Genomic DNA, 22,499 nt, shown 5'->3' on the forward strand with positions numbered 1-22,499 from the left:
GAGTGGGACATTCCTTGTATTCCGTGTTTGTAGCCACAAAACAAGGTGCATTGTAATTTTACTCTGCTACTACATATTGTATACAGTTAACTGAAATCCTGACAATGTTTTTTAGGGTTTCGGAGATCATTTATTGCATAAACAAAAAGTGTTCCTTTGAATGTAAATCTAAATTTACAGCCCATCGTGCCCATATAGAACTAGACTACTTCCTCTAAATTCTGCTTGCTTTTGAAGGATCACAGTCCAGATTTATTAACATCCAATTATGCAGCAGAGGGGCTTCAAAATGAAGAAGAACAAAGCCTTATTTACTTTCATAAACCCCTTTCGAGCAGTCGGTAATGGCTGGAGGTGTGTTCGGGGCTTTGTGCGAGGGCTTGTTTCATTAGCAGTTTGTCACCCTGTCGTCTCCTTTCTCCTGCGGTGCCCATTCAGTCGAATCTTCACACGGACTATTTGACGTTTTCCTTGACAAAGGTTTCAACATCATTCAGTTCCAATTTTCCAAGCTGGAGATTGAGGTCGAGCTGCTCTAGCGCTGCTTCACAGGGGGAGAAAAAAACACTCATCAGATATAATTTTATCTGTGTCAAGCACTGGGGTGTTCCTCTGTAGAGGACAGATAAAAAGGGAGAATGTCAATATTGTTATTGTCTGCAGAATACACAATCGTCCTCCGCTGTAACCCTTCTAAAACGGTGTGAACATTTGAAGAGTTGGTTATTAACGTTGTTTTTCACCCAGTCGAAATGTTTTCAGGATCCCGGTTATTCTCGAACGCGGTGCTGGCCGAACATGACTAGAAGGAGAATTGCAGTGCTGGGGTTCTGCCAGATGAATGGAATCATTTAGAGGCCTAATGCATTCCCCAACCCTTTAATATCAGAAAGAGTTTTATGTGTTTGGAGTTGGTTTCGGCTGTCGGCGTGACCCACGTTCGATGCGGAACATCTGCCGCGGTCCAGCAGAGTCCGGTGGCGCCGGCGTTGCGCTCCATGTCAGTGCGGTGTCTTTGTTCTCCTGCAGGTGATCATCATCATGTCCTTCCGCCTGTGGCTTATGGGCGGCTCCATGCCGCTCTTCTCCGAACAGGACAATCCGGCCTCGTTTTCCCCGCAGCTGCTCACCAGGTAAGGTAGCAGACGCACCCTCACATCCCCCACAAATTATTATATTTAAAAAAACTTAATTTCAAAGGTCTGGTATGACCCATCTCTACTCTGCCCGCCTCGGCTCAGGTTGTCCGCTTGACATAATATGAAATTAACTGGTCTAATTTCCGTCGGCTTGGCTGCGCTCTCTTCTTTCGCACCTCTGGCATCTCGCCCTCCTATCAGCAAGCCACCCACCACCGTTGGACGAATACAACAGCACAGATGTCTTCTGCACATAGATAATCCCCTATTAGTTGGGAGGCCTCCAAACATTAAACGAAAGAGCCTGTCCAGGGTGACACCTGGGAAATTTGCTCTTGTAACGTTCCCTCTTCGCGCTCCCCGATTTCTGCCCCCGGCAAAAAATGTGTGGAATATGAAGCAGTGAGTCTGTTTCGTGTATTTACTTTGCTGTACAAGACTTTAAATCCATGTAGCAGGAAAACATTTCTTCTCCTGGCTTTGCTTCAAATGTTATTAAGAATTAATTGCTATACTTCCTGTTGTACTTCGAAATGTAGAATGTCTCTGAAATATGATTGCCGGGAATTGCCAGTGACAGAAAAATTAAGATGAGTAATGGCGATGGTGCCTTCAACAGGTTCCGGTGTACCTGGCTCCGTTTGGAGGGACATGATCACGTCTCCTGGAAGGAGTTGACCATGCAGGGCGCTCTTGCCCACCTTATGCAAACAAGTAGCACAAAAAAAAAAAAAAAAAAAGAGCATAGCCACGCCCACTTCTCCCACGGCTGAGTCTGATTGGTCCTTCCTGAGCGAGATTGATCTCGTCATTCCAATTGCACGTGCGGCCAGCTGGAGCCTGGCTGCGACACTCTGTAAGGGATCGGCAGCGTTACGTTGGCAGCGTGTTGGATTTGAACACTCCAGTGTGGGCACCACGGGAGAACGTGCCCAGATGTTAATGATTGCAGAGGAATGGGGCTAAATGAAGCATGAAGGCATTCTTTCTTTCTATGGTTACTCTTTAAAACAGATGTAGCATGCTATACGTCTGGCGCATGCATGTACGGGCCTCTGGAATCATGGGAATTCAACGCTTTTGGTTTTTATCTAAACCTGTGCCCTGGCGGGAGTTGAGGTTTACAGCTTGTTGATGCCGCCTGTGTTGCACCGCTTGTACGTGAGTGTGTGCGTGCCGGAAGCCATCGGAAGAGGTGCCTGTAGACCGGAGCAGCATTACAAAGCCCATCATGTGTTGCATTAGTTACATTTATAAATCAGCGAAATGCCTTTGTCAAACCCCTGTAATTAAGTATAATTATGGTAAGCCGCCACACTTTAATTCCCATGACGCGTTGCCTGTTAGTCATTTAGAAAAGGTGGTCTAGAGCTTTAGCAGGTTGCTGCTGCCGGACATTTCCGGAGACTTGCTCTTTTCGTTCGGAGCATTTCGCTCGAAGGCTGTCGGCCCGTGGCCCGTGAAATATAACTTAAGAACCTTTGGCTTTAACGCTTTGCATTGTAAATATCAGAGGTCTTGGGTGTTTCTTTAGAGGAACTTTTGGCATCTTCTGTCACGAGACCCTTTGAACTTCCGCTGCGTGTTTCCAAGCGGATGGCTCCACACGCAAATCCGAATGCCCTTCATCATGGGTGAGCCGCTTCCTCTTGCCCTTGGCTCCAAGCCTAGAAGTCAGTCGTTTTTTCGCTTTGTCTCGGTGAGCATATTTTGGTCATGTCAGACGGAACTTCTGTTGCAGCCGCCATCACAGGCTAACGCTGGGGGTGGAGAAGGGTACTAACCGAGAGTTGTGTAACTTTCCCACCTTCCCATAGGCCAGAGCTTGTCACAGCTCGTGTGGATCAACAGAGCAGTGAGGGTCCCTAGCAGGCACCTCTCTTATTGACGTGATCCTTCTTAGCGGGCACAAGACAGCTCCCTTCTTACTCCTAGAAGCAGTACCATCCCTGTGACAGTGAAACAAGCAGGTCCGTGGGGTTATGACCCCAGACACGGTGACCTGGAACAACGCTGCGGCCCCATTAAGAAGGTATGATGTGCTGGGGTGACTCCTGAGCGAGATGTCGCAGGTATGCCCTTAAAGATGGTACGACGTTATTACCTTGACCAAGGGCATTTTATATGAACGTTCTGCATGGATAAGGATGCCTTCTGGACATGTAGGAAATATATTTCAGTAATACACTGGCTCCATCTCGGTGCACGGCGTTAAAATGCTCTTATGGCGAAGGAACCGTAATGGGAGCATAATCACCTTTGTACCGAAAATGAGGATGTGCATTTCATGTGACGATAAAACCATTCGAAGCCAACGTAGCCTCCCGATGTTTCAGCACAAATCAATAAATATTTATTACTGGTGCTTGTGCTGTTCCTAGGGAAAATCATTATGTAATCTGGCGCTGCGGGTTACGTGTGTATGGTAATCGGTGCGAAACGTGCCCTGTCCATCCTGCAGTATCCCTGTCGTGGAAATCAATGCACACTTTCAGCCTGTGTTACCCTGGAAATCGATGTTGTGTGGGAGACATGTTGAAGGTTATTCAAATCTGGATTTTCATACCGCCCCGTCCCGTGTCCCCCGTGGGTTCAACGTCACCATTAACCCCCTTCATTATGAATGCAGTGGCAGGAAGTTGGCTTTGGGCTCCATTGCCGCGTGGTGTCTTTGGGAGGAACGTCCTTCCCTTGTCCTGGCATTCGTGCTGACCCAAAGCTCTGGAGACCCCCGCCGCACAGCGCTGAAGCGAAGTCCTGTCAACGTTCTTTTCATCTCGCCTCGTGAATTAGGAGCTCCTGGCAGGAGAGTTTAGTCTCCGGTTCCTCGGAAGACCTCGTGAGGCTGAACTCTGGAACAAGTGTTGCGGAGGATGCTGCTGCTACAGGGCTTTGTTATGCATGTGACTCCCAGAAAGCAAATCTTATGCTCGATCTTCTTTTTTTAAAAAAAAAAAAAAAAAAAACTTATGTAGAGCACAGCGTTTCTCCTTGAAATCCGTCCCTTTTGTGGTGGCTAAAAATACCGCCGTCCTTGGAATACTTGCTGTTTGATACTGATAGGACAAGTGCATATTCAATGGTCCGATATTAAAAGCTTAGGGAGCAATGCCAGCGGCAGACACATATTTAGAGGATTATGTATTCCTCCTGGAAATGACGACATTGTTTCACAAAGCGATTATTCATGCACAATGTTGATATAACATAATACGTCCATTAGTTTCTTTTAAAGGATAACGGACCCTACGTAAACGACTGCAATGGTGAGTTATTCGGTAATTTCCGACATTGGCGGGGTCTCCTGCGCCGCTTTCCCTCGGTTCTGTCGAGGCTGAAGAAGTAAATACCGTGCCTCGCTGCTTTCTCCCGGCTCGAGTTGATGCTAATGGATCCGAGGGTGTTGGCTGCCCACAGGGATGGCATAAGCGTTTCCCTACACACGTCAATAAGAAAAAATCCAGCTCCTCTGGCTTTCCCGAGCGAGATGATCGGCCATCGTTTGCACGCCGTGAACTTGCGAGGATATCCACCGCAGCAGGTATTTTCGCTGCGATTTTTTTTTTTTTCTTTTTTTTTTTTTTTTGTGTGTCTGAATTCGGACCCGCACCCTCCGAAAACGGTCCGTCTCGTTTCGTCAAGGCAAGCGTAACTTTCCCAGAATCCTCCTTGCCGCTGGGAGCGGGTATTTATGGTTAATGAGGAGATATGAGAGCGGTCCCAGCAGAAGTCTTAAGGGTGATTTGTCTTTGAAATGGAGATATTCATTTTTTTTTTTTTTTTTTTTTTCTTTTTTCGTGGCAAAGTTTGCACAGGTTAAATGGGAATGTCACGTTCCATTCACGGAAGCGGCTTTACCCCTGGTTTGGAGGGCTCCGCACGCTGACGCCGCCTAGCAGCGACGTGCACTTTAGCCACCTGAGACTCACGTGTTTAAATGTCACGATTCCAGGCGAGAGCGCGCGATCACCCGGGAGGCGTCAGCTACCGTAAACGTATTGACTTTTGAGAAATGGAAGAACTCGACAAAGGCTTTGCCGTTGCACAAGGGCACGTGTTACGCCGATGAGTTTAACGTGCCGTTTGCGAATTCTTAATGCATTTGTGCACTCAGGAAAAATTCTCCCTGCAGGTTCCTCACATACAGCTACCTGCTGGCCTTCAACGCCTGGCTGCTGCTGGCACCCATTGTGCTGTGTTATGACTGGCAGGTGGGCAGCATCCCGCTGGTGGAGTCTGTGTGGGATGTGCGCAACGTCGCCACCCTGCTGCTGGGCATTGTCATGGTTGGCCTGTGCCTGCACTACCTGGCCTCGCTGCAGGTGAGTGAGACGGTCTGTCATACGGCCCCTTGTTTCAAACCCTCCGCATAGGGAAGTCGTTGTTGTTTTTCGCTGCAGACACCGCATACACCACCTCCTGGGATGCACGCGGGCGCTCTCGGCGGTTTTTTCTCTTGTCATTCGAGCGGTACGCCCGATAGTGCCGTCGGGGGTGGGGGGGGGTAGGTGGAGGTATGCAATAGGTGTTGATGTGGTTTTGACAAGTGCGGATGTGTGTGTGCAGCAGGTGTGGGTATCCCTCTTTTTCAATTATTGTCCCTATAAATGGAATCATTTTGAATGCAATTGGATTTCTGTGTGAGAAGGACATGTTACACTCTTCTGCCTACTCGAAATGGAGCTCAAATAGTGTTCCTGTGCAAGCAGAGGGGCAGCTGGTAGCGTAGTGGTTAGAGCTGCTGCCTTTGGACCAAAAGGTCAGATTTGAGTCTCACCTTTGGTTGTCGTACCTTTTGAGCAAGGTGCTCAACCTAAATTACTCCAGTAAAAATGATCCAGTAATTTTAGATGGATTAAAATTGGAAGTCGCTTTGGAGAAAAGTGTCAGCTAAATGAATAGCGATAAGTGTACACATCTTTACGTTTTCATTTATTTATTTTGCAGACATTTTTCTCTAAAGCGACTTCCAATGAACTCTAGTGTTATGAGCCCACACATCTTATTCACCACAGTAACTTACACTGCCAGATACACTGCTTACACTGGGTCACTCATCCATACACCCGTGGAACACACACACACACACTCTCTCTCACTCACACACTATGGGCAAACCTAAATAGCATGTCTTTGGAGTGTGGGAGGAAACCAGAGCACCCAGAGGAAACCCACACGGCCGCGAGGAGAACGTGCAAACTCCATACAGACTGAGTGGGGATCGAACCCACGTCCTCTCGCACCACCCAGGTGCTGCGAGACAGCATTGCTACTCGCTGTGCCGCCATGCCACCCATCTTGCTGTACAGCGGAGTGTTTTTCTCACTGCCCGCCTTTCCGCTCCAGATTTGCGTTTGCACATGTCTTCCCTTTGGGTTGCTTTAGTCCCCACTCTGCCGTTTCTTCGGTCTTAACCAGCCTCGTTCCGTTCGCAGATGCGGCCGGTTTTCGGCACAAGTCCTTTTCACGATTTTCCAAGCTATATCCACAGGCAGTCGTCTGCATGGCACTGGAAAGTTCCGTAGAGTTTTTCCAGCAGTCTTGGAAACAAAGAGCTTTGGACCGAATCTTTAAAGGAGTGTTACGCTTTTCTCTTTTTTTTTGTCTCGGTTCAGAGACTCGGAGATCAGTTATCTTTTGAAGTGCTCAGAGCAGATTACCGAATGTTTCTTGGTGGGAGGAATCGCTCTCATCACCTTTTTCTCGGCGATACCGATTTCACACAAAGTTAAGAGATGAATGAACGAGAATGAATTCGCTGCAGCCCGTCTTTTAGTGAATTAAATGCACCGCACCTGCTTCCCTTCTCGGCGTGATGGTCTCTGACATCAGCGTGGATCCGGAGAGAACATGCACCCTTCGACCTTTGAGTTCTAGGTCTCAGTTTCAGTCTTCTGTCTCCTTCGGCAGTCGTCACTTAGCCATTCGTTCGCTGTGTCTTTTCTCTTTCCTCTTTCCTCTTTCTTTTTCTCATTTTCTCGCTACCCTCCCAGTCTATCCTAAAGAGAGATTTATTTTTTCCCCCAGATGGGTTTGGTGACATATTGACTGACTGAATAATTTATGGAAGGAGGCCCTCGCAAAGGTTGAGAGATTAATGTGAAAGCCATGCAGTGGTGTCTGCGAGGAGCTCTCCAGGATGCAAGGATGATATGTCCTTGAGCCTTTTCATACCGATGTCTCAGGTTTCTGTCACGTGTGTAATTTTGTTTATATATGGCCCTAGTTCATCGATCTCGTCACTTCTATACATTAATTACATACATTATTCTTCATTTAAGAAAGCGCTATTTTATGGGTTTGCAATGGTGCCATTGCATTGACATCTGTAAATATATTTAAAGGGGGCATTTACCATAGTGAACTCTACATTGATGCCTTTTTCTGTTTTTTTTTTTTTTTTTTATTAGCCTTACTAATGCTTCTTTGTATCATTAAGATTGGAAAATTACTAAGTCACAACGTTGTCATCAGTAAAAGGTTGCTGCATCTATCACATTTCGATCTGTGTTGCATTTCTAATGTATTTTCTTTTCTTTTGTTGGTAGGGGACACAATAGCATGTCCTTGCAAAGAAGAGATGAGAATCTAAGGGTGAGAATTTTGAGTGCACTTCAGCCCGTACTGGGGTGGGAATGTGGTCATGCTTGGTTGACCAGTAGAGTACAGGTGGTTCTCAATTTAGGATGGCCTTCTTTTCCAGTGAGCAAGTTGAGTTGATCTGGTCTCAAGTCTCAAAACCCCTTATGCTGTATTAGGGAAACCGTAAGGATCCATAAACAGTTAAAATGTATGAATGCTACATTGTCTGATAGAGCTCTGTTCTCTTTTTTTCCACAAATTTCACACACTTGTTAAATAATACAGTACATTCTAGTTAATTGGGCAATCGGTATGACGGAAGCTGTCATTTTGGGGCAAATTTTAAAGGACAAAAACCAATTGAGAAAATTACCAGAATTCAGTATGCTTATTCGGGACACCGGCCATTTAATCAGAACAGTGACTTCTAGTTGGCGCGCTTGTGATCACCACAGGTGTGTGGGCTCAGTCATAATAAACAGGTATATTAACACAGTGATAGGAATTTTTTCTACTATTTTAATTTTGGGGTGGCACGGTAACACAGCGAGTAGCGCTGCTGTCTCGCAGCGCTTGGGTAGTGCAAGAGGACATGGGTTTGATCCCCACTCAGTCTGTATGGAGTTTGCATGTTGTCCTGCTTAGTCTGTGTGGGTTTCTTCAGGGTGCTCTGGTTTCCTCCCACAGTCCAAAGATATGCTGTTCAGGTTCCTCCATAGTGTGTGAGTGACAGACAGTGCATTTCACTGTATGGATGAGTGACCGAATGTAATAGTGTATCTAGCAGTGTAAGTCACCACGGTGAATAAGGTGTACGGGCTGATAATGCTACATAGTGTTTGTTGAAAGTTGCTTTGGAGAAAAGCATCTGCTAAGTAAGTAAATGTATTGTAAAATTTTGGGCGAGGCGATGTGGTGGTGCAGCAAGTCAGGTATTTGAGCCTAGGTTTGAATCCGGTTCAGTAGCTGTGCGGTTTTGACGTTATCCCCGTGTCTGGGAGGAAACCAGAACACCTGGAGGAAACCCAGTCAGAGTCCAGAAGATGTGCATTTCAGGTGGATTGGTGATGCTAAACGGCCCATAGTGTGAACAGGTGAGTGCGTGTGTGCATGTGGCTAGTCTGAAATTGACTGGCATTCTGTCAAATGACTGGCATCCTGTGTACCCCCTCAGCCTTGTGCCCAGGAATTCTGGGATAGTGTCCAGACCCCAGTGATTCCTCTCAGAACCAGTTGTTACTGAAAATGGATGGATAATTTCAAAACCTTACCAAAATTTTGCAGAGAGATTTGATATCGGGTAACAGAATTTTGTTACTTGACCAAATCAAGCGCCGACCGTCTAACACCAGTCATGGGTGGCTGGCGGAGATGACCGTAGTGGTCGAAATCTACAATCGCACGTGTGATAAGGCAGCAAACAGCAAGAGGAATGGGCTTTATACGAAGGACAACAGATAACAGCAGATAACATCCCAGAGACACTCAATAAATTCCTATTAAGAACGGTGCGTGTTTACTATATAGAGTAAACTGAATTTTTTGCATTGAAATATTTCTGCGATTTGTACTATTTGTTTTAGAATTTTTGTTGCTCAGTAAATAGTAGTTTATGTCTTATACCTTTTTAACTCTACTTGAAATTTTGTGGGGCGTGCGGGGGTGCAGTGAGTTTGGCCGGGTCCTGCTCTCCGGCGGGTCTGGGGTTCAAGTCCCGCTTGGGGTGCCTTGTGCTGGACTGGCGTCCCGTCACAGGTGTGTCCCCCTCCAGTCTTATGCCCTGTGTTGCCGGCTTAGGCTCCAGCTCGCCGTGACCCCCTGTGGGACAAGTGGCTTCAGACAGTGTGTGTGTGTGAAACTTTGCCTGACTGGAGTAGCTGCTTGATTGGACCAAAATGTTCCAGTCTCCATGTGTCCCAGTTGTTAATGGAGCGGTCAACATTACTACCAAACACCGGGACTTGAAATTAATAAACTAAGGTTGATCGGGCAGCCGTTGTAAGTCCAGGTTGTCATAAGTCACATGTGGTTGTAATTTGAGGACTACCTGTAATTTTGACAAGCTGTTGACCGTGAATGAAAGCATTTGATTTGTGTTAATATTTTACGTTACAGTGTTTTAAGAGAAGTGAGATCCCTCCGTTTCGTTCAACATTAATGCCATGCTACTGTTCTGTACCTTAAACTTAACGCTGGCTGGAACTGGACCAAAGCTGGACTGACCAAGAGTGGTGTTAGGTTACTTGTACACACTGAATTTTTTGCTTTGTTCATAGATGGACCGGTTGCTTTAAAATTGATTTTGTGTTTCTCTGTTTGTCATTCCCGGGGGCGTGGTGCCATAGCGGGTTTGGCTGGGTCTTTCTTAGTGATGGGTCTGGGGTTCTAGTCCCGCTTGGGGTGCCTTGCGACGGACTGGCGTCCCATCCTGAGTGTGTCCCCTCCCCCTCCGGCCTTACGCCCTGTGTTGCCGGGTAGGCTCCGGTTCCCTGTGACCCTGTATGGGACAAGCGGTTCTGAAAGTGTGTGTGTGTGTGTGTGTGTGTGTGTGTGTGTGTGTCATTCCTTCACGTTAGGCTCCAGGATTCTTCGTTTTAAGTCTGTGACACGATAAGGGGATGAGTTTCTCCCAGAAAGGCGGCATGCGGGTAACATTCTGGAGATGTGTGGAGATGTAATTATTGGTTTGGTGATGGAAAGGGGGTGTCGTGCATAGAACCTTAAAGGGAGGAGGGTTCCGAAGAAGGCGGTGAAGGCATAGGGGTTCAGTTTAATGGCATTGCCCCCACAAGCCATCTGGCCTTCACGAGCTGCTGCATCGCACTCCTCTTCCATCTCTGTGTAGGGTGATGCCATCGGTTATGAATGAACAGCAGAAGTGAGTCTGGGAAGAAACAGCCAGCTGGTCTCCCTGTGGACTGCTCACACAGAAAGTGAAAACAGGCAAACCTGCAGTCGTGGAATCCAGTTGCGACTGCACACTACTGATGAGGATGCAAGGGGGTCTTCTCACCTTAAAGAGCACTGCGAGTAGTTGCCTGAGCGCTTGCCTTAACCCCGCCGAACCAACATCCAGGAATGCATGCTTGAAAGATCCAGCGTGGGAATCTTGAGGGAGATGCAGAAGAAGCGCAGTGATATTCTTCAGTCCTCCCACAGGAGAAAAAGGGTTGAGTTTTATAAAGGACTGATAACGGACCCGCGCAGCGAAAGCGATAAAACGGCAAAGATGACTGATAGTAAGTGGTGCTCAATAGGTACTATTCCTCTGATGACAGGCAGTAACAGTGCTGCGCGCGCGCGCGCATGCGTGTGTGTGTGTGTGTGTGTGTCCGTCCGTCCGTCCGTCCGTCCGTCCGTCCACTGACCCATTTGATATGGGGCCCCAGTACGCAGAATGGTGAAGCTTCCGGACCGCTGGGTTGATCGGACTCGCTGCAATGGGCTGCGTTGACAGCCACTCTGTATAAGAGCAGTTCATCTCTCAAGACGGATTTTTACTTAGCCCTGTGGCAGGAGCCACCTCCACCAGCTCCCTCCCAGCGCTGAACGTGGGCGATGAGGACCACGCTGGTCTCGGTGTCCCAGACAGGCACACGGCACTGACAGGCCGGTTAAGGCATTTGTGAGGTTTTTTTTTTTTTATTTTTTTAAACTGTTATATATCTTAATTTTTCATTATGATGCCTAGGAAAAATGATGAGGTGCTTTGCAGAAATAATTACCTGACACGTCCTTGTGAAATAAATAGACTGACTTTCTGGTGTCAGTCTGCCGTTTTAATGACCTCGTGCGTAATTGTATTAATCAAATATATTTGCAGCCAGTGCGGGGGAAAGGGGACGTGGTGGCCACTTAATTGCGAATGGGGGGGGGGGGGGACCCTAGAAACTGCTGTTCGGTTGCATAGTGAAGGTTTGGGTTTGTGAGGGTCTGTGTGTCCTCGTGTGTTTAGGGTCTTTCTTTGTGGGCTCTTCACGTGACCTTGCCATGTTCTTCAGTTGCCCTTTTCTCACTCAGCCGGTTGAGGACGCGTCGGAAGGCACGCTGAATAAAGGCACGTGGTTCAAAACGGACTGCTTGAGTTTCTGCTTCCGCTGTCGAGCTGTCGAAAGTCGGTGGAGAAAAGTGCGGTCGAGCACCGGCGCCCGCAGGACCGCGTTGACCGCACGTGCACCGGGGCGGCTGACAAGGGCGCGGCGTTGTGACCTCGGCGAAGTTCCGTTCTCCGATTTTAACCGGGGCGGCGGATGGTACGGAGGGAGGATCGCGGTGGGAGCCGGGGCGTGGTAATCGCCCCGTTCTCCTCGCACGTCTCGTGTCTTCCTGGTTCAAGGTCGAGGAGTTAACCTGCATGAGTACCGAGCGAATGTAACGTGTGTAAACGCAATGCTGCACGCGTGACCCTTCTCCCTGTGCGTTTTTCCGAAAATGAGCTTTATTCACATAACGGTGAACTGAAAACGGGACGGTGTTTTGCAAGGTGACGCACTGAAATTTTTGTTTGCTATGCCATCTGCAAATCTGTTTCTTTTCAGTGTCGAACCGCCAGTTTTACTTTTCCTCATTTATATTTGCATTTATTCTTATTATTGTAATGTTGAGCCACTGAAAGTTATTCACCTTTTTAAACAACTGGGTAATTTTACTCCAGCAATTTAAGGTAAGGACCTTACTCAATACTCAAGGGTACTACAGCTGGAGGTGGATATCAGACCACCAACCGGGTGTCAGTTAACATGGAAAAGCAGAATTTAAAAAAAAAAAAAAAAAAAAACAAACTAGAAGGAAGTGTGGAATTTGCAGACAGAACACAAGCGGGTTCCACAGGAAGGTCTAAACACAGCAGCTCTAACCACTGCGCTATCAGCTGTCTCTTTCCTAATTCCAAATTCAGTTTTTTTTTTTTTTTTTTTTTTTTTTTTTTTTTTTTAAAATCAGATGTGTTGCTGAAATAAATTAATAAAACATTATTATTTCTCTGCCGTTGATGATAAACTGCATGGAAATCTGAAAGTGTGCACGTGTCATTGTCTCGCCCTGTCTGAATGAAGTGTGATGAAGTAAATCGGGGTGTTTTGGTTGCAGCTGTGTGAATGGAGTAACTGAATGTGGCTTCCAAGCTCTATATAAAAATGCAGCTGTACCAGTTCTTCTTGTATATGTGAAATGGAGGGAGATCTGAAATTGAGAGACACACACACACACACCTCAGCGCTGAGAGAATTGGCAGTATCGGTTGAATAAACAAGCCAGCTGCTTCCGAACAGCATGTACACACCTTGAGTGGGCAGGTTCTCAGTCTGATCCCACCCCTTGCACACATGTTCATATGTTCAGGTGTGTTTCTGATGGGACAGCTGATGCGTAGTGGTTCGAGTTACTGCCTTTAGATCCAAAGATCCCAGGTTTGATTCCCGCCTCCGGCTATGGTACCCCTGAGCAAGGTACTTGCTCTAAATTGCTCCAGTAAAATTACTCGGCTGTATAAATGGGTAAATACATAAGTAACTTCACATTGTAAGTCGCTTTGGACACGAGCATCAGCTAAATGCATAAATGTAACGTTTCTGCCGTTTCATCTTGGAATGTGTGTCGTGGCCACACGTGGGATTGGACCCGACACAACAAACCAATGGAGCCTGAAGTTCTGAAAGTGCTGACTTTATCAGAAAGTGCTAATGACATTCTCTCTCCCCTTCAGCGGCTCGAGAACCAGGAGGTGCTGGTGGGGTTGCTCTTCCTCGTGTTTCCCTTCATCCCAGCCAGCAACTTGTTCTTTCGCGTGGGTTTCGTGGTGGCCGAACGCGTCCTCTACATGCCCAGGTGAGTGTGCCTGAACTCGAGGGCTCCCCGAAGGCCAGGACCTCAGCTGCATGAGGTTGCAGCACGAGGGGGTACCAAGAGACAGGCTGCAGGCCAAGGGGCCGCCAAGCCATCCTGGGCCAGGTGCGTCATTTCGATGGCTCTTGAACCGCCAGATGCGAGCACGCAACTCTTCCTTTAAGGTCGTAAGGTCAGGTACCGAACTGTGCCCAGATTTACGGTTGAAGATAAGTGATCCCGGAGAAGGATGCAGAGGAGGACATCCACGGGCCGTTGGAGCCACAGTGCAGCGAAAATACCACTCGGGCTTCCCTCTTCCTAACGCTGGCTTGCTCACGTCACTTAATGTGGCGCTCCGTGTTTTTTGTATTCAGGGCAGGTTTTGCTCTGGTACTTGGGCATTAGTAGAGCATGGCTGACCAGCACAGTTAAGGCTTTGCATATCTGATGCGGTGTCGTTTCCGCTCTCGTTCGGAAGAGGCGAGAGCTCATGCAAAGGAAGGTGGCCCAGATGTCTCGGTAGTCGAGTTGTCCGCGTCTCCTGTGAATCTCAGCAGGCCTGTTGTTTACTGAGAATACCGTAGCCCGGATTTAGCGTGCCGTCACCACGTGTTGACGGGTCTTATCGTCTCGAGGGGAAACGAGCGAAAGTCTCGAGCCCGGAGCTGACGGGCGGGGCTGCGTCCCTCTCGAGCGAAGATTTTGCGTGTTCCGCTGCCAGCCGCCCGAATTCGCAAATAGCAGAGCATCGAGCCGTGTCTGAAGGCAGCCTTGTGGAAGGCAGAGAGCAACGTCGACATCGGGGAAAAGTGGGCCGGGGACACTCGACGGAGGTGCCGCTGCTAAGGAAACATTCGCACGTATGCTAATGAGATGTAAATGATATGTTAAAAATACAATGAGTGGCTTTAGCATTCAGTTCTTCTCTCATTCTTTGTAGAAGTTGGCTGCGTTTGGTTTCCGTGAGCCCTTCGAGTCCTGGGAATACACCCCCCCCGATTTGCATCATAAAATGCACTAAACAGCCTGCAGAGGTCAAGTGCTGCTGCTGGTCCTTGTGAGCAAAGTGCTTTATTAAATTTCCAGATTCTTTGCATCATGCAGGCCAGTGATCCTCACCGCTCTGTCTCCCCACCCTTCCTCAGGTGGCGCAAAGGCTTGCTTTCATGGTTTTCCTTTTTGCTCCCCACAAAACGCGCACACACACACACATAAAATATTGCTTTTTATCTTCTGGCGGCTGCAGTGCAGAGCTTTTTAATTTTTTTTTTTAATTTTTTTTTTTCTCCCCCCCGAGGGCTCCCACCTTCCATGTGAACAAACCGGCCTTGCAGGCCGAAGGCGGCAGTCAGGAGTCAGGATTGTGCCCCAAACCCCAGTGCAGCACGCTAAACCCAGGATTCGCTCTTCCCCCACACTGGCCCTCGTGCGGCCGCTGCCAGTGGTGGGTGGGGGGCCGGGCTGAAAAGCGGATAATCCGGTCCCATCTGTGCCTTTTAATGTCTTCCGTACACAAATTCCTGGCTTGCCAGTCGGAGTTTGGCTCCCAAAACTGTGTAATCTCTGGGCACGGAACAGAGGAGGACGCCGAGGTTACGTTGTTGTGGGGATTACGTTTCCTCACGCTTTTTCTAAATGCTTCTCTAGAGGTGTGTTTTGGTTGTCTGTCTCTAAGGGCACTTACTATAAGGGTTATTCTCTTAAAAAAAAAAAAAAAAAAAAAATCAGTACTATAACTCTTAATTCAAGTCTGAGAGATGTGTGTGGGTGGAGTCTAGCTTTCAATTTGTGTTTTCCAAAAAAGTCCATTAGTATTTGGAATGCAGGTAAAAATGCATCCATTTAGCATATAAAGCAAGACAAATAACAGCACTTTCAAAGCCCAGCTATTTATCATTGTGTCGTAGTGTTTCTCCTTTACAGAAGGACATCGTGCGTCATTTGGCATCATTTCTGCATTTTTACCCCGAAAATGTTCGTGTTGTAATAGATTTTTGGTACCATGTTCAAGGACACAGCAGCTATAGATCTGAGCCCATAAATTTCTGGTTCCAGGTCCAGTTAATTATGGCACTGCTCTTATTGGAAGGGAAGGGAAACTGTTTCCTTCCACCAAAAGTACCATGTCCTCAGTATGGCTTTCATGCCCAGAAAGCCCATAGCAGTCATGCTCCGGTTTCCACCTAGGTCCCTGATGGAGTGGGAAGCCTTACAGCCCTCTTACCCCCAGTGGCCCAGCTGCTGCCAATCCTCAGCACATTCCATCATGTTACTGTATGCAAGCACGATGCTGACCCACTGCTACTCGTGGCCCTGTTGTCAGATGGCACGGTTCATCCCTGAAGCACGAAAACGGGCTGAGGGTGAACACTGGACCGACGCGTTCACCACGGATCTGCGACCGGAGAGCTCGGAGCGCCGCGACTCGGATGAACGAGGGCGAGTCGGCGTCTTTGCGTTTCCGCACGGAGCCGGGATTACTTTCCGTCTCCGAATCTTCACGGTTCACGTGCCGTCAGTCTCTCTTAGTCCTTTACTTAAGACTGCCAGATGGTTTTTAATTATCTTATAGCTCTCATTACACGCTTGTAGTACATGTGCAAATGCACCGCGCCGTTCTCCCATGTGCGTTCGTGAACATGGCTGCATTTGCTCCCTCAAGACTTCAGTGGGAAAGTTCAAGTGCTCGGAAGTCATGTGATGCATGTATATTTAAAAGCTCGGGGCCTAAATACAGATTAGTGGAAGGTAGAAGCTTTGCTCAGTGTGTGCGTGAGGGAAAAACGCACACGCGTATTTTCCCTCGCTGTCGTCTGTTGCGTTGGTACGACGCGTAACGGCGAAGGACGCGGCACGTAGGAATTGCGGGAATTCGTGCCGCGTATCCATCGGATCGAAGGGTCCCGGGTACGAGGCTCGTGGTGCCTCGCTAGACCGACTCTCCGTTGAGCCGGTGGCCTGGCCGGCTGAGTTTTGTTCTCCTCCCTGCAGAGGTGAGGTGGCATATTCACGGTGGCGCGTGAGGCCGTCTTGCGCGTCAAACGGCTCGACGAGGCGCGAATGTCGAAGGGAACCGGAGCACGTAACCGTGGCAACCTGGCTTTCCGTTTCAGTGCTGACCCGCGTGATGTATAGCCACGCCGTCGCTAATGGGGCCACGTCTGTCTTTGTTTGTCTGAAGAGAGAGAACGTGGATAATTCACTCCCACGACACAGAGAGTGGCCCAAAGCTCTGTGTCTCTGTGAAGTGAAGCATGCTGGGGCTTCCACTCAAGGTGATGGGGTCATATAAGTGTCGTGTTTCCTTCATCGTGCCCTAAGAGAGGTCTCCGCCCAGCGCTCCGCTGAGAAACAACGGTGTGACTTGGAAGGGCTGCAGGAGCTTGGTGTCTTTGTCCCTTGTGGCTTTTGCTATAGAAGGAAAGAGCCGCACTGAGCATGAATTTGGGCTCCATTTTTTTTTTGTTTCAAACTAAAGGTAATCAGCTTTGCCTAGAGAAGACAACTCTGAAGGCAAATTCTGTTGGGCATTCCCAACTGGACAGCCGGTTTTCTACAAGCAAACAGGAGCTAAAGATACCTAGTGGGAGGAGGGGAAGGTGCTTTCTGTCTAATGTGAGATTGGACACCATGATTCCACAGTTTTCCCATGTGGACACATTCCATACAAAACCTTGTCAAGGATAAAAAAACAAAAAAATCAAAAAAGAACTGGCAGTCCTGGGGAACTTCAGTACGGCCAAAGCCGCCCCCCCCCCCCCTCATTCTCCTGGCCTCCGCTGCCCTTGGCCAGGAAGGGTTAGACCTTTCAATGAACGTTAGGCTTTTAATAAACCGCTGTCCTGGCCAGGTCCCTGCCCAGGAAGTGCACACAATGGACACAACACGCACATCTTGCACACGTCCCTGGGTTTTTAACCGCCCGAGCCCCATCTCCTGCCAACACACATACTTGTAAATGAGCCGTTTCTCTGACCCCTGCTCTCACTGGGAATACGCACCTTCGCGTCGTCTTTAGCTTGCAAAGTGTCCTGCATCCTTTTTTTTTTTCTTCTGCGATGAGCCTCTGAGGTGGCTTGAAATGTGCTGCTATTGGACTGCCAGCGGGGGGGTGCCATTCTTCCCATGGGGAATAGCCCAGTTGCATGTCCAAATCTTGGAAGCTGCAGAGCCATAGAAGACACTTGGACTGAAGGTGGAACATGAGTGTCGCTTTTCTTGTGTAGTTTGAGTTGGAAGACCGAATCATGCGAGGAGGACTTCAAAGCTTCAACCAAAACTGATTGGACTTTAGTTTTTCTGTCTTTTCCATGAAAAATCAATTTCCTCTCCAGCAGTGATTCATTGTCTCTGGTCTTCTTCTCATTAGCCTTTTATCTTACTCTGTTGGATATGCCTGTATGAAGGAGCGTGAGGTTTCTGGTGATGAATTCTGATTATTTCCATACTTCCAGATGCACGTGAGCGGCGCCAAGGATCTTGTCCTCGTCACCCGGTGTCACCCGGGAGAACGTGTTCCTGGGTAACGTGGGAAGGCACATCCGCCCTAACGCACGTCCTTCAGAGAGATCTCACCGGCTGTGTGGGCTTTCGGTCTGAGCCACATCTGAGTGGGCTGCGACTCCGTGGGGCTTTCAGTCGCAGCGCTTTTATCGCACACTTTCTCCTGCTGCTGCTTTCCTCAAATTTCTTCCATGAGACACTATCTTTCTTTCGCCAGACAGTTTCCCACACGGCGATGAACTCGGATTACACATCATTTCGTGCGCTTCGCACAATTGCACGCAAATATTTTGCCGCAAGTGTCTCGTTCCTGTGAGGTATAACAGGTACAACTCTTTCTTGGAGTCGCATCTGTAACGTTTTGGTAGTCATGAGGGAAGCACAATTGGTAGTGCTGGTGCCTCGCAGCTCCTGGGCTGTGGGTTCGAATCGAGCTCCATCTATGGAGGGTGTGGGGTTCCTCCCCCTGCTCCCGTTTCCTCTCACAGTTCAAAGACATGTTTCAGGTGGCTTTGGTGACCACACTGCTCTTAGTGTGTGTGTGTGTGTGTGTGTGTGTGTGTGTGTGTGTGTGTGTGTGTGTGTGTGTTACATTGCACTGTGTACAGATTGATTGATTGTTGAATAATTGTATAGAGTTTGCTGTGGAGTATCTAGTGTTGTCAGTCACCCTGGAGGAAAGAGTTGGCTAAATACTGTGTTGTTGTTGCTGTATGTCGCTTTGGAGAAAAGCTTCTTGAAATGAATGACTGTAAATGGAGAGAAAGAGAAGAATCTCACGCCGTTTCTGTATCGTACTTGAATTGTACTGTCCGGAGCGCTGCTCGCCAGCGTGATGATGATGGACAGCACAGACGTTTGTTCTTCTGCTTGATATTTCATTCCTCTGCTGTGTTACCGCTCGGCTTGCTGCAGCTTCCGTGTCCAACATCTGACAAGGCTCTTCGGTTTGATTGATCTATTTTTGAAGTATTTGCCCTCATATTTAGCTTTTCATACTGCGTGTGACGCAACAAAGACATACAGAGAGCCTCCGAAGTTAGAAATAAAAAGGTTTTTCATTTTGCAGCTCTTTAAAGGGGGGAGGGGGGTGTGTCACGGTGGTGCGGTGGGTTGGACCGGGTCCTGCGCTCTGGTGGATCTGAGGTTCAAGTCCTGCTTGGGGTGCCTTGCGACGGACTGGCGTCCCGTCCTGGGTCTCTCCCCTCCCCCTCCAGCCTTACGCCCTGTGTTGCCGGGTTAGGCTCCGGCTCCCCGCGACCCCGTGTGGGACAAGCGGTTCAGATGGTGCGTGTGTGTGTGTGAGAGAGAGAAAGAGCCCTTGAAGGTGGCTTAGAGTTCTGTTCCCTAGATTTCGGTGGTTAATCCCTGGGCAAAGGCACGCGTGTACATGTGTCCCGTGCGGACAGCGCAGGTCGGCATGCGGCCGGGCCTACCTTTGCCAGCCGACCTCGGCCTAGCGGAACCGCGTCTTACCGCCCCACCCTGCAAGGCCCATCAAACATCAGCCGTGACTCACTGCTTCCCAATTTCAGACCGCTCTGCGCCGACCACATCGCGGTCTTCTCCGTTCTGTGACACTTTTGAAACCTTAATGAGTGGCTGTGTTCCGGCGGCGTGGGTCATGACTCATTGCGTTCTGAAAGTCTTTTCCCGCCTGCCGGAACAGTCTGGGCGTGCGTTCGTCCCGTCTGGTTAAACGGGCCAATTCTGTTGGCTAACGAGGGCACCCGTGCGGGTTTAACGCCCGCTTCCGGCCTGCCCCGGAGCTCGCGGAGCCGGTCTCGGCCCAGCCGGTCCGCACCTCCGCTCTCGAACCTCGCGTGTGCGCTATTTCCGCTCTGCAGATGGAGCAAATTAAGTGTTAGATTAGGATCTAAAACTTACCGTGGGGCTTCTCAAAGTAATGGGTATATTTAAATATGTTTAGGTATTCTTTACATTTGGACTCCACATGCAATAGTACAAATACAGGGAGGGAAGATAAGGGTGGATAAATGAGAGCTTTGTTTTTCCTTGTTAGGACCGCGCGGATTGGGCGAAGATCCGCGTCCGAGGGCAAGCCGCTCTTAGAGTCGAGCGGCGACCGTGGTGCGCTTGAGAAGTTTAACAGCTCGGGGGTTAACGGTCGCCTTCAGATGGCATTTACTGCGTGCATGTTTTAATGCTATAGTTAGCCGGTGGAACAGCATACGGCAGGGCAAATATTTGTTTGAGTGCGGCAGTTAGCGGTGACAGCCGAATGGCGAAGGCAGGAGTAATGGCAGGGAGTGTGTCTGGCCTTCCGGCTCACAGTCTCAAGATACAGTGTAAATCAGTGGGTTTTAAATAGCAGCCACTTCTTTCTCTCTCTCTCTCTCTCTCTCTCTCTCTCTCTCTCGTGTTGTGTCTTTCAGCCTCATGTCCTCCCTGTACCAGTGAGGCTGTGAATATAAATAGGATTCACCTCAGGGGTACCCTCCACTCACCAGTCAGCAGACTGTGTGTGTGTGTGTGTGTGTGTGTGTGTGTGTGTGTGTGTGTGTGCGCGCGTGTGCACGGGCCTAATAAGGTGCAGAGCCACCGTTTGCCTTAAGAACAGGTTCAAGCCTTCTTGGAATGCTGTCATGCAAGTCCTAAGCGATGTGTAGTGAGATACTGCACCGTTCTTAAAGAAGAAAAGCCTCCAGTTGTTTGAAGGGGGTGGAAATCTTCTTCACGCTCTCTTCTCCACAACGGTTCAGTGGTGTGTAAACTGCGTGACTTGGAAGGCCGTTGCAGGTGTTTGACTTCATCCTGGTGTTTTATGAAAGAACAATAGAATTTTGCCGAGCAATGTGCATCGGGGCATGATCGTGTTGGAATATGGTAAAATTGAGGGGACAGTGTTTGCACCATAGGGTGCCCCGGTCCTGTAAAATGGCCTCGTGTTCCTTGGCTGTTTTACGACCGTGTAGAGCAGTCACTGGACTTACCATTATGGGTTTATGAATGTTTAGCAGTTGGCAGCAAACGTTTTTGGTTGAAGGCATCCTTTGGCTTTCTACAAAAACAAACCTGTCTCGATATGGGAAATGAACCCAAGAGCAAAGGTTAAAATCCACTATCGAGCTGTTGTATCCTTTGGCAGGGTACTTAGCTGAAATTGCTCAAGTAGGAATTACCCAGCTGTATAAATGTGTAAATAATTGTAGATAGCATAATGTTTTAAGGTGCTTTGGAAAAAACATACCTTTTTCCATTGTTCGGGGGTCCAGGTTTTGTGCTCCTTGTACCAGGTTATGCGTCTTCACGTATTGACCTCAGATACAAGTGTTTCTGAACGGCGATGGTGCCATAAATTGCAGCTTTGCGAAGCTCAACATACAGTTTTTGTTGAGACGCTGATTTAATTCTGTGGTAATTTTTGAGGCTGGACTTTTGGGGCATTTAGCAACTACCCTGTGAAGTATCTTATTCTTGTCAGTGAAGAGCTGAGACTTGGGAATTCTCTTCTTCACCGATGCAGCTGGTCCACGTTTGGCACATGCTGTCATTTTTAAGACTGCGCTCTCTCTCTCTCACACACACACACACACACACACACACACAAACCACTTGTCCCATGCTCGGCAACACAGGACATAAGGCCGGAGGGGGAGGGGACACACCCAGGACAGGATGCCAGCCCTCCGCAAAGCACTCCAAGTGGGACTCGAACCCCAGACCCACCGGAGAGCAGGACCCGGTCAAACCCACCGCGCCACTGCACCCCCCACTACTGTTTTCTTCACACATTAAATAATTCTGCGGTTTTCGTGACCGATGCGCCTGTGATTTGTCCACTGCCTATTTGGCCTCTTCGGAACTCTGTTAGTTGTTCTTTTGAAAAGTCTATTTGTTAGAGCTCTTTCACAGCTGACAAATACCGCCGAGCGGTCATCGATTGAATGCGACTCACTTCGCAGCTGTGTTTGTAACCGTTATTGGGTTGATCTGCAATTGCGAGTCTGGTTGCGAGTGTGTCTTGGGGTACGAAGTGAGCCCACTTTGAAGAACGTAGGCAACAAGTGGGAGCGCTCAATTTATGTTTGTTTAGCCAGATGCTGAACTGAAACGGAGAGGCGGGCGATGAACGTTTGTTTTCTTTCGTTGCGTAGGTTTGGTCGCCGACGGCTGTGCTCCCAGGGCAGCTGTGTGTGAATATCCTGTGCGCTTCCTCCTTTACACCCAAACTGGTATAACAGTGCAGGGAATTACTTGCTAAGTGTTTCTCCTGTAAGGAGATGGTGATGGATGAAACTGGTGTGCGATACTCACTCGTTAGGTGTAATGTTTCTTCTGTCACTTTCCCGCTGATTAATTGCACGTCACTGGAGGTTATTAAAATGATTTATGGCCATTGATTATTTTTTTTATTTTTTTAATTTTTTTTTTTTTTTTTTTTTTTTTTTTTTTTTTTTTTTTTTTATATTTGTTCAGAGTCCAAGA

At 48.4% G+C, this 22,499-nt stretch overlaps 1 protein-coding gene across 1 annotated transcript in view; it reads left to right on the forward strand.

Annotated features, from left to right (window-relative positions):
- Positions 1 to 22,499, forward strand: part of tmtc1 (transmembrane O-mannosyltransferase targeting cadherins 1) — an 80,520-nt gene that overhangs the window by 38,761 nt on the left and 19,260 nt on the right. The window contains exons 6-8 of the mRNA XM_029247249.1: positions 1,030 to 1,133; positions 5,272 to 5,461; positions 13,426 to 13,547. Of these exons, the coding sequence (XP_029103082.1) occupies positions 1,030 to 1,133; positions 5,272 to 5,461; positions 13,426 to 13,547 (416 nt within the window). The remainder of the gene's footprint in view (positions 1 to 1,029; positions 1,134 to 5,271; positions 5,462 to 13,425; positions 13,548 to 22,499) is intronic.

Source organism: Scleropages formosus, chromosome 21, assembly GCF_900964775.1.
Source record: "Scleropages formosus chromosome 21, fSclFor1.1, whole genome shotgun sequence".
NCBI classification, from domain to species: Eukaryota; Metazoa; Chordata; class Actinopteri; order Osteoglossiformes; family Osteoglossidae; genus Scleropages; species Scleropages formosus.